General features: G+C 41.2%; 1 protein-coding gene across 2 annotated transcripts; it reads left to right on the top strand.

Annotated features, from left to right (window-relative positions):
• Window positions 1–8,385, top strand: skp2 (S-phase kinase-associated protein 2, E3 ubiquitin protein ligase). Of its 2 annotated transcripts, none has more exons than XM_073478217.1 (10): window positions 1–121; window positions 728–978; window positions 1,083–1,194; window positions 2,604–2,747; window positions 3,317–3,451; window positions 5,011–5,109; window positions 5,231–5,358; window positions 6,481–6,532; window positions 7,234–7,341; window positions 7,419–8,385. In XM_073478217.1, exons 2-10 carry the CDS (start codon window positions 729–731, stop codon window positions 7,636–7,638), a joined length of 1,248 nt encoding a protein of 415 aa, XP_073334318.1. In that variant the 5' UTR covers window positions 1–121; window position 728; the 3' UTR covers window positions 7,639–8,385. The 2 variants fall into 2 exon arrangements, with proteins under 2 accessions (XP_073334318.1, XP_073334317.1); XM_073478216.1 differs by having other exon boundaries at window positions 1,080–1,194.
• The last annotated feature ends 2,773 nt before the right edge of the window (window positions 8,386–11,158 follow it).

The following is an 11,158-nucleotide window of genomic DNA, read 5'->3' as shown; positions in this document are numbered from 1 at the left end:
TGCTGCTGGCGCTGAGTTTAAAGAGTCTGTGTAGCAGAGAGCAGTCGGCCCGGTGGTCTCGGTGCAGCTCACTTCATATCATACACATTTGAACAGAACCGGAGGAGCAGGACACACTCAGGTACTGTCACTCATCTGTTATACTGTATTCATGTCACGTAGCTGCACGAGGAAGTTAATGTTCAATGTCCGTGTGAAAATGAGCCAACGCTGGCTGGAGACTCACATCTGTTGTGTTCTCGGTCGAGAAATGGCTCCTCTTTCTCTCAGAGTCACTCTGAATCAAACTGCAGATGTGGAGACTTAATCTCCATCAGGTCTGAGTGTGAGTCGCTGCTGTGAGCAGGTTTACTTCAAACTGAAGCTCGTCTCGTCGATACCGCGCTTTCCACCGCAGCCAGGCCTCATGTCTGCGCCTCCTTCCTGGATTAATGAACTGCGAAGTATAAACTGAATATGAGAATAAAAAGCCAGAGTAAGGCAACACACATATCTCCAGAAACAGAGGGGACAGAGTATTTGTTTGTTCTGTTGGAGTCAGAATTGGCGGTCACACCGCTGGTGGCTACATCAATATGGCGGGCAGATCGAGGTTGTTCCCTGGAGGAAGCTAGGTAGCTAACGCATCTTTCTCTGAGACGCTGCTGCTAAAGGACAGGATTAAGTGTCGGGTCACCTCGCCAACATTTTGATATGAAAGTGTTTGATCAGTTTGTTCTTCCACCAGCATGCCACTGCAAGATCTGCCCTGCCTGAGTCTTCAGGGCTCCATGCTGTCTCAGTCCAAGAGGACCAACAAACGCAAGTCAAAAGGCTGTCTGAGTGAGGGCCTGGACACTGAATGCACCCCAACAGAGCTCATCCAGCAGTGGTCACCCACCCACAAGCACCAGCGGCTCATCAGCAAGGGGAAAGAGAACGATGACAACCAGTTTGTCCTGGCCAGGAGGTCGAGGAGGAAAAAGGAGTCTACATCAGGTAGGAAACAGTTTTCTGACCTCCTGTAAGCAGCTGCACTGTAGTGTGTGTACATATGATAACTGCCATTTTCTGCTCTTTTCCATCATCATTTCCCTCAGCAGGCCTTTCATGGGACCACCTGCCCGACGAGCTGCTTCTCAGGGTCCTCTTCTACCTCCCTCTGCAGGACCTCCTCAGGATGTCCACAGTCTGCAAGCGCTGGCATCGCTTGGCGTGAGTCTCCAACCACTACACTTCCTTACAGCTTCCACCAAGCAGTAACAGTAAACCCTAGATCTGACCCGAAGCACGTCTGTTACCGGGGCTTCAGAACTAACCTCCTTCACTTTTCCAGCAGTTGGGGAAACTATTTGGTCATGAGTAGCTGAAGCACTCGTACACATTGTAACCTTCACTGTACATTTACTGCCAGATTGAAGAACTTAGTGCTAACCTTCACCTCTGCTCTGCTTGCATCCACATCACTTCTCTGCTTACTTGGTCAACCACACATTCCCTACACACGCACACACACGCACACACTTGGGTTAGGGTGCTTGGCGAAAATGCAGCTGAGGGTTCTTCCACCCAGCCTGGTCCTAATCTACTGCTTTCTATTGTTATTACATTTACACCCAGTGCCACTGATTCACTCTCATTCCCGATGACTCTTGCAGTCCCCAAGATTCTTGATATAGAGCTTAAACCAAACAACACAGTTTAATTGGCAGCCCAACAGAAGTGCATATGTCAAGATATAAATATTAAGGGCCGACCAACATGTTTTTTTGTTCTGTTTTTCAGTGCCGATGCGGATTTATTAGTAATCAAGGAGACCGATGACTGATAATTGGAACCAACATATTTCAAATAAAATCTTGGTGTCAAAGTTAAGAATAACCAGTGATGGAATATAACTTAAATTTCTCGAGTACTTTAGTATTTCCATTTTCTGCTACTTAATACTTCCTCTCCACTACATTTACTAACATTGCTAACTTTAGTTACTCTGCAGATTCAGATTATTCCGTGCTGACGGGCTATTACATGTGATGTGTAACCAATCCGATAGTGTTGTTGGCAGGACATTGAGTGAGACCACAGAGTGGTGACTACAGATGGAGAGGATGCTGCATCAGAGCCAAACGATTACATTTTTAAATCAATTTATTTTATTGGCAATTGGACCCCAAAAATCCTGATATCAGTTACTGGAAAAATGCTGAATATTGGCCACGATAATGGGTCTACCCCCAATAAATATAAAGGCAAATGTCTTTATAATATACCACAAAAACTATTTACCGTCACTATTTTATGTAATTTTTCTCATATTACAAAATGCAGCTGCCTCTTCATATTCTGTTGGTTGTTTTCCCCTCGTTAGAGTGAGCTATATAACATCTGTTGTTAGTTCTGTAGCAGAGGACGGCAGAAAATTAAAATGTCTAGACTTTGGATGGCAGTCATCCATCATTACATTCAAGGTGTGGCTTCTAGAAGTCTAAGTTTCTGCAGCTTGACTGCAGAGAATGCACATATTGATACTTAACAATGTGACCGGATCAAAGAGGGTTCAGTCAGGGCCGGCTGTGTACTGCAGACTGTCTGAGACGTTGTGTCTGCCTGTGTGTCTGTTCCAGGTTCGACGAGTCCCTGTGGCGCAGTGTGGATCTGGAGGGGTTGACCCACATGGATCCAGCTCTGCAGCAGGTGCTGAAGACCGGAGTCAACAGGCTGCGCTGCCCTCGCTCCTTCGTGGAAGAGCTGCATTTCACTGACACGGGGTGAGTCCAGCTCCTGGACAGCTATTAATTCACAGAGGAAAATAGTCCCCAACCAATGCACCATTTCCTCCGTTTCAGTAAATTGCTGATCCCTTTTTTTTTTTTTTAACATGAAACACAAGGTAACTAGTTCAGACAGTCTGTTGCACATATATAGAGTGAGGTTTGAATTCAATTGGGTCGTTACAATTTGAATATTAACTTTTCCTTAAACATTTGAATGACTGTTTGAATTTTGGATAAAAAGTGAGAGCCCTAATGGTCAAATCAGAAAATATTGAAGTACTAATGTCCGTCTGTTGTAGTTGCCACTTTATATATTTGTAAAGGTATGTCAATTTATACATTTAATGCATGAACGAACACTACACACCGACTCAGTATGTTATTTATGTACTGATGCTGTTAAAAGTTTGGCACCGTAAACCTCAATTAGGCTGTCACAGATCTAAACTTTGCTGCTGTTTCAGGTTACTTTCTTCCCTCTGAAATAGAATAGAAAGGAGAAAATGAACAAACAAATTAGAGGTGATTGTGAAAAAACAAAAAACGTGTTGTCCGTTGTTCAGCCCACTGCAGATCGTTCAGCTGGATCTGTCCAGCTCCATCATCCCCACCTCGGCCCTGGAGAGCATCATCTGTCGCTGCAGGCTGCTGGAGAGTCTGAGCCTGGAGGGCCTGCAGCTCTCAGACACCATCATCAGGTATGTTTCAAACGTGTCACTCATTCAACCCCCTAGGAATCCTTTGTGATGTTGCTCATACCTCACTTACTTTTCTAGAATGACAATGATTCATGAATTAATTATATTAATTTATATGACATAAAACAGAAAAGTAGCATCTCCTCACATTGTGGAAGCTGGAAACGGCTTAAGTTTTGCATTTTCTCTTGGAAAATGATTTTAATGATGAATCAGTTATCAAAGTATAGACAGAGGTGGGTAGAGTAACCTAAAACTGTGCTCAAGTAAAAGTACTGTAACTTGTCAAACAGTTACTCAAGTAGAAGTAAAAGAAGTGATCAGAATAACTATTTGAGCAACGATACAAAAGCACTAAAAACGTTACTTTACTAGTGAGTAAGACAACACAATAACAAATCGTCTCCTGATTAATCAGCCACATTTACACCAGGACAATATTCAGTCTGTATCTCTCGAGTATGATCACAAAATATTACATTATCATACACTATTATAAATCAAGCTTCTTGTTACGTTCTTTGGTTGCTGTCTCCTATTTTATATTATGATTTTGTAATAAATCAGCAGATCTTGTGTATAACAGACTGTTCTGTCAAAATGTAGAGTGTCCACATGTTAGTGTCCTTAAAGTTCAGTTATTCCAGTACAGACGCTCACTTCAATGACTTACTCAGGTGAATTAGGAGATAATGTTGTGCCTGTGATGTTTCATCATGTGCTCACTTCTTTACTGAGACCTGAAATAGACCACCTGTGGTTCATTATATTAGCCATGTCCACATTGGTGTTCATCATTTTGTCTCTATTTTTCTGTCTCTTTTCATCAGGTTACATCAATAAGCATGACTAGTCAAATGCACGGCACCAGGCGCTCACACACCATTAGCTTGAATCTTTACATGAGGGCAGACAGCAGAACAGTAGCAGTAGTTATGAAGCATGATATACTGTGTGTGTGTGTGTGTGTGTGTATATATATATATATATATATATATATATATATATATATATATATATATATATATATATATATATATATATATATATATATATATATATATATATATATATATATATATATATATATATATATATATATATATATATATATATATATATATAAAATCATATAATCAAACGTATTACCACAACAGACACACTGACATCTCTGTCAGCAACGGGTTTTCTGATGTTCTACTGACTGTGGTCAGGCATGGCTGTGGTCAGATGACGGAGCACCAGCAGACCTGGGACCAGCTGACCACCTGCCTCTTAACCGAATGAACGCATAAACTAACAAAAGCAGTGCTATTTTAAAAAAAGGGTGATAAATGTTTCCAAATGTAATGAAGTAAAAGACTTTCTCCCGAAATCTACTCAAGTGAGTGAAGAGTATGCTGCGTTAAAACTACTCAAAGTTACTCAAGTCCATGTAACAGAGTAAATGTAACTCGTTACTATTCTAAAGCTGTCAGAGCACGTGTGTCTGGGTCAGTGTGGTCTTTCAGTAACTGATCCAGTTGGATGATATTTGACCATTGTTATTTCTGCCTCAGCGCTCTGTCCAGGAACCCAAACCTGCTGCAGCTCAACCTGAGTGGCTGCTCTGGCTTCTCTGCTCCAGTTCTGTCTGACATGCTCCAGTCCTGCTCCAGGTCAGCTCCTCTGTCCATTTCACCGGTTTAAATCCCGCTGTTGAAAAAATGACAACAGCTCATCCTTCATCTCTGTCAGTGACTAATGCTGTGTGGGTTTTGTTTGTTTTTCCCTGTGCAGTATAGACCAGCTGAACATATCATGGTGCGACTTCGACAATAATCATGTGAAGAGTGTTGTTCATAATGTGAGCTCCGGTGTTACTCACCTCAACTTCAGCGGGTACAGAGAGGGCCTCACGCTAGATGGTAAGTGAGGGATGTTGGTGCCGGATCAGCCATTATTCAGCGTGCCTCATATATTCATTCATATGGTTTTTATTTCAGAGCAGGTTGTTTCCTGTCTCTTCAAATGCAAATAGTATTCAGTGTACTTCAGTTGATGCTACACTAGATTGTTTTCCTCGACATAGTCTGTACAATCGCTGACCTGTTTGTGTGCCTCTGTTCCACCAAAGTCTTCGTCGTTCATCAACAGGCGCAGTTCCACATTTTCATGTGTTACTGCAGGAGTTTATAGTTTCCTGTTGCAGCATAAAAATAAACTGCTTTAGAACCCAGAATTCATTGCAGATGACTCTCCAGGCAGGGTTTTGAGTGTTTAGGGATGCATGAGTGGCCAATAAGCAATAAAATGAAATAATTGTTGTTGTTGTTCCGAGAATGGAAATTCAGTCAGTAATTAGCTTGATAATGTGGAACATTAAACACAATGAGTCGATGTGTTCTTCATTCTAGGGATGACTAAGGCTCTCCAAACATTGGTCTTCTATTAGACAAATAAACATGTCAATTTAAAACAAAGTCCTCTTCACATTTTTGCATTTGTAAGATTCATATTATCAGCTGCAGTATTAGTGTCGGCCACAACAAACAGATAATCTGATGTCACACGCCTGTACAGTGCATGTTGTGTCAAATGACGCTCCCATGAACATATATTACCTCCATGTGTGACTTTGGGCTCAGGCCCTTCTTCAGACATGAAATAAGTGCAGAGATGCACCTTACAAGTACCTGTGGAGGCAGCCCACCTGACAGCTCATGTGACTACAAAAATACAAGAAATAAATGATTCACAATGGACACTACATATAATTCATATGTACAGTATTATCTAAACCACCTACATTTACCATAACGGGAACATCAGGTAAAAAAAACAATGTTATCATGGCCCATTGAACTTACTAAGTAAAGTACAGCGCTCAGCAGTTTATTTTTTTTTAAATTAAATTTTTTAGGGCCTCAAGGCTTTTATTTTTTTTTTATTGATGGCAATCTGATTTTTTTGCTCTTTTTATGAAGTTTCTCGAGTTGTGAAATGCGGTTAGTCTTACTCTGAAATGACTGTACTGTGTGTTTTTACAGATGTGAAGGTGCTGGTGACGAGATGCCCAAATATTCAAACTCTAGATTTAAGGTAAGATTGTATTCCTCATGAACTGTTTGAAACAAACTGGACCTGTGACTAGTAATCATCAGAGGCTCTGACATGTCAGGGGAACTGTTTCATATGAACTGTTTAAGTCTTCTAAAAGTGTTGATGGTAAACATTGACAAAGCAATGTCTACATTTGTCAACTTGAATGCTGTATCATGATCAGCATGTGATAATGCTGATGTTGCTCTGTGTCTGCTGGATGTGTAAATAGGCACCTGTCTGCAAACAACTTTACAAGGTGTGCCATGTGAGACGTGTTTTCTGATTGTTCAGCAGCCACAAACTGGTCAAAATACTCTGACTGCAGCTTCAGAGGATTTATGCATTAGACCTTTTGTTAGAAACATTTAGGCTGATAAAAAGACACAACTCAACAATGGTTAAACATAGAGCATAACTTGTGCAAGTTTGACCGCAGGATCTTTTGTTTTTATTCACGTTAGTGTTTTTCTCACCTCAAACTGCTGCATTACTTTACTGTACATTAGCCATAAGCTAGCAAGCAACAGCACAGTGTTTGTATGTTTGAATTGAGGTGAAGCTCTGACTGAACTCAGCACTCAGCAGAGACTCTAGTTCTCTCTCCTCTCTTTCCCGTCTCCTCTCTGTAATGTTACGTTCATGAAGTAAAGGACATTTGACTGTCGTTCAGTATTCATTGAGATTACTCTGTGTCACAGTGACAGCACTCTGCTGATGGCCGACAGCTTCCCTGTCCTCAAACAACTGAAGCACCTGCGGCATCTGTCCCTGAGTCGCTGCTACCACATCCACCTCGCTGCTCTCACGTAAGTTCCCCTGCTGCTGTTCACTTCTGAGTGACTGAGTTTAGAAGTCAAAAACTGAAGGGGTGTTATCATTGCAGTGACCTGGGTAAGATGTTCCCCCTGCTGGGCCTGCTGGATGTGTTTGGCATCATACAGAACAGCCACCTGCCCTCTCTGAAGAAGGAGATGCCTCACATCTCCATCAACTCCAGGCCCTTCTCCAGCATCGCCCGGCCCACGCCCACCAGCAGGCTCACCGGCTGCCTCAGCGACCGCACCATGTGGAACACGAAATGTCGGCTGAGGTTCAAACTGTAACCAGGTTTCTAAGCTGGGTTTAGCTTCTGTTGCTGAGTGTTTGATCCTGCAGTATTCTAACACTTCCAGGAAGTCGGCCCATTGTATTCGTGATGGAGCCATGTTTCAATGTTTGGTGCTGCTACAGAAGATGTTTTTAGTGTTGGCTGGCATTAACATTACTGAAGGTCACTTACCGGACCAAGCCTTTGAGTACTGAACATGCAAGCTCGTAGAGAAATGTAAGACTTTTATTTAGGAGAGTCACATTTGGATGTTGAATCCAGTTCTTGTTGGAATGTGTTAACACAAAGTTTTAGTGGATTTCTGAATCTGTTTGGTTCAAATAATGTGCTAATTTAAAATATTTTGTAAGGGAAACCTGCTTTTTTTAAAAGGCTGGATTGATGTAGGATGTCTTTAAATGTGTAGGGCAATTGATCCCTTAGACATTTTAATAATACTGATGTCAGAATTGTGCTGTTCTCAGCTGTAATGATGAATTGTTTGAATCAGCGAAGTGGTTTTAATGTAAAATGATGTGTAAACCAGCTGCACTGTCTGCAGTCTCCAGTGTCACTGTGTGCTGCTGGAGCAGTTTATCATTAATGTACAGCTGTTTTTACTATGAGCTCATTATGTCAGTGTTTGGTGCTTTATTTACCATTTCAATTAAAAGTCATATAGACTGAACTGTAACTGAACATGACTTTTAACTTGTAAACTGTTCATCTGAGTCTGAAAGTAAACCACTGAATACACAAACTGTCTGTTTGTTTTCATGGGTTTTGATTTAAGTCCTAGTTTTAAGTCAACCTAAGATGAGAGGTGCGTTCAGAATCTGCTCGAAAAATGGCACGGTGTATAATAATCCTGAGCAGACCCAGCTGATTAAGATTTTTTTGTATCCAGATGGATAAGTGTTTCAATAGTAACAGTGACTGAGGTGACACACATTTAGATCTGTGGGAAAGACATTGGTAGGGCTGAAAACTGATCAACAGCACATTTTATGACTGATGCTCATGTATTAGTGCTCATTGAATGGTTTGAGTATGAAAATGGGATGAATCATATGCTTTGGTCCATAGTGACCGGATATCAACCCAGCTGAACATACATGGGAGATTTTGGCCGAGGTGTTGGACAGTGCTCCACCACCACCATCATCAAAACACCAAGTGAGGGGAAATCTTTTGGAAAAATGTACATCCTTCCAATAGAGTGCCAGAGCCATGCTGCCAGAACAGCGGCTCTGGCCGCAAAGTGTCTTAGTAAGGTGTTAGGCCTCCACGTGCTGCACGTGGAGGCCTAACACATTACTAAATCACTTTGTTGGTTTTTCCTTCGTGTCACCCATGTGCACCAACACAACTGTGTAAACAAAGGTTGGGAAGTATTATCAGCTCACCTTATAGCAGGTGTCAGCAGTGGATCTGCAGTAGAATGGTCTCTCTTACTGATATAACAAGTGACATCATTAGATGTATGCATCAGTGTGTAAGCAGCATTTTACTGTTAAAGCTACAGCTACTGTACATATGTATACTGTATAAACGCTGGGGTCAGGCCCCTCCAAAGGGTCACCAGATAAATCTGAGGGGTTGTCAGATGATTATTAGGAGAGGAAAAAAGAAAAAAAAAACCTGACCCTTCAACTGCTATTTAAATAAAACCATCTGAGCAGTTTAGAGGAGAAATGTTTCGTAGTGGAACAGCTCACAGACATGGGACACTTGACAACAAGGCAAGGCAAGGCAAGGCATCTTTATTTATATAGCGCATTTCATACCAAGGCAACTCAATGTGCTTTACATAAAAAAGGAAGCATAAGACAAAATAAAAACAAACAAAACACTGAAAACAGAGTTAAAAGCAAGAGCAAATAAAAGTAAAATAAAAGAAAATAGATAAAGTTTTAAGTTCTCAGCTATAAGCACGTGAAAAGAGAAATGTTTTTAACCTGGATTTAAAAGTGCTTACAGTTGGGGCTGATCTCAGTTCTGCTGGTAGTTTGTTCCACTTGTGTGCAACAGGCCCCAACTAGACCGTTTTTTTTTTTTTGTAGGGGAGGACAAATGTTTGGGATCCACTGGTTTCATCTTCAACAGTTTGCTTTATTTTGTAAGCAAGAGTTTTCTTTAATGAAAAATCTTAATTTGTAAAGCAACTAGTAACTTGATCTGTCAAATGAATGTAGAGTACCTCCAACAGCACAGATTAGTTAATTGACTTAGTTTTACTTTCCATGGCTGCATTAGATCATACATTACAACAGAACCAAGAAATAGAAAAAGAAAAACAGGGAAAAGAACAATCCAAGAGTTTTGATATCACAAAAGGCGTGGTGGCTGTGCATCCATTCAAAAATCATCAAAATATTTTTTTCTTTAAAATGGTAGCGATCTCCCACCACAGAAAGCAACATGATCAACAGTCATCTCAATACAATTACTATAAAAAAAACAGAACTTGTGGATTGTAATACGTTGTCGTAGTACATAAATTTAAGTAACCAAAGCATGGGATTTATGTAAAGTCCAATTTAATCAAGTAACAACTGAGTTGTTGAGCGGTCTGGAGAAAGCTCAGAAGCAGAGGATGAATCTGCTGAATAAGAAAAGGCCTTTTTCACAGCTCACATTTGGACTTGTAGCACATTAAAGCACAGGTTTTACTCACAACATCAACAAAGACTGTCGTTCCAGCGAGTCAGCATTAACACACCACCACCCTGAAACTGAAGCAGCCACCATGACTTTCATTATTTATTGTTTTTTGGTTAAAATGTCCTCTGTACAAAGGGTTTACCCATTCACTCTATTACACCGTTGTATACATACAATGAAGGTGAACGGAATTTCATTTCAAAGATGTAATAGCAGCCTAACATGTTTTCAGGATCAGTGTGGAATTAAGTACTCTGGATATTAAATCTGACTGCAAACACTGGAACTACTTTCCACCAAAGAAAGTGTGCAAGAGATGTCTCACACCTGAACAAAACAAGAACTAAATGACTAGATACTAGAGCCATCTAGGTTGGTATTTTGGGTGAACTGACCCCAAAGCTCAACCTTTGTAGTCTGCATTTAGCCAAGCCTACGTATATGGACTGTCTGCTGTGCAGTGCCCTTTTTGGTGAGAGAAACCAGAGAGAACATGCAAACTCTACAAAATCGGCCCTGCCCCAACCGGGAATCAGGCCAAGGACCTCCTCTCTGTAAGACGGCAGTGCTAACAGCTGTGCCACACTGCTGCCCACTCACACACATGCATTATCTATGGAGGCTGACGGGGCGTTCCCGTCTGACATTGGGCGACAGTTGGGGTACACCTCGACAGATCTCCAATTCATCACAAGGCTGACACGTAAAGACAGACAACCATTCACATTCACACATACTGGCAATTTATTGTCGCCAGGTACCCTGTTGGTCTTTGTAGTGAGACAGTGGAGTTGACAGTACATTAGTAATAAATGTGCGGTTTGTGTAGGTGACAAAGAGACAGTAATGACTCAAAATAAGCACACAGAAGC

The sequence above is a fragment of the Pagrus major genome, chromosome 12, assembly GCF_040436345.1.
Source record: "Pagrus major chromosome 12, Pma_NU_1.0".
Taxonomy (NCBI): Eukaryota; Metazoa; Chordata; class Actinopteri; order Spariformes; family Sparidae; genus Pagrus; species Pagrus major.
This window is presented reverse-complemented; position numbering and strand designations above follow the sequence as displayed.

Coding starts and splice junctions, on each gene's coding strand:
- skp2 (XM_073478216.1), top strand. CDS start 729: ATGCCACTGCAAGATCTGCCCTGCCTGAGTCTTCAGGGCTCCATGCTG. Junction 2,748..3,316: donor CTGCATTTCACTGACACGGG/GTGAGTCCAGCT, acceptor TCCGTTGTTCAG/CCCACTGCAGATCGTTCAGC. Junction 5,110..5,230: donor ATGCTCCAGTCCTGCTCCAG/GTCAGCTCCTCT, acceptor TTCCCTGTGCAG/TATAGACCAGCTGAACATAT.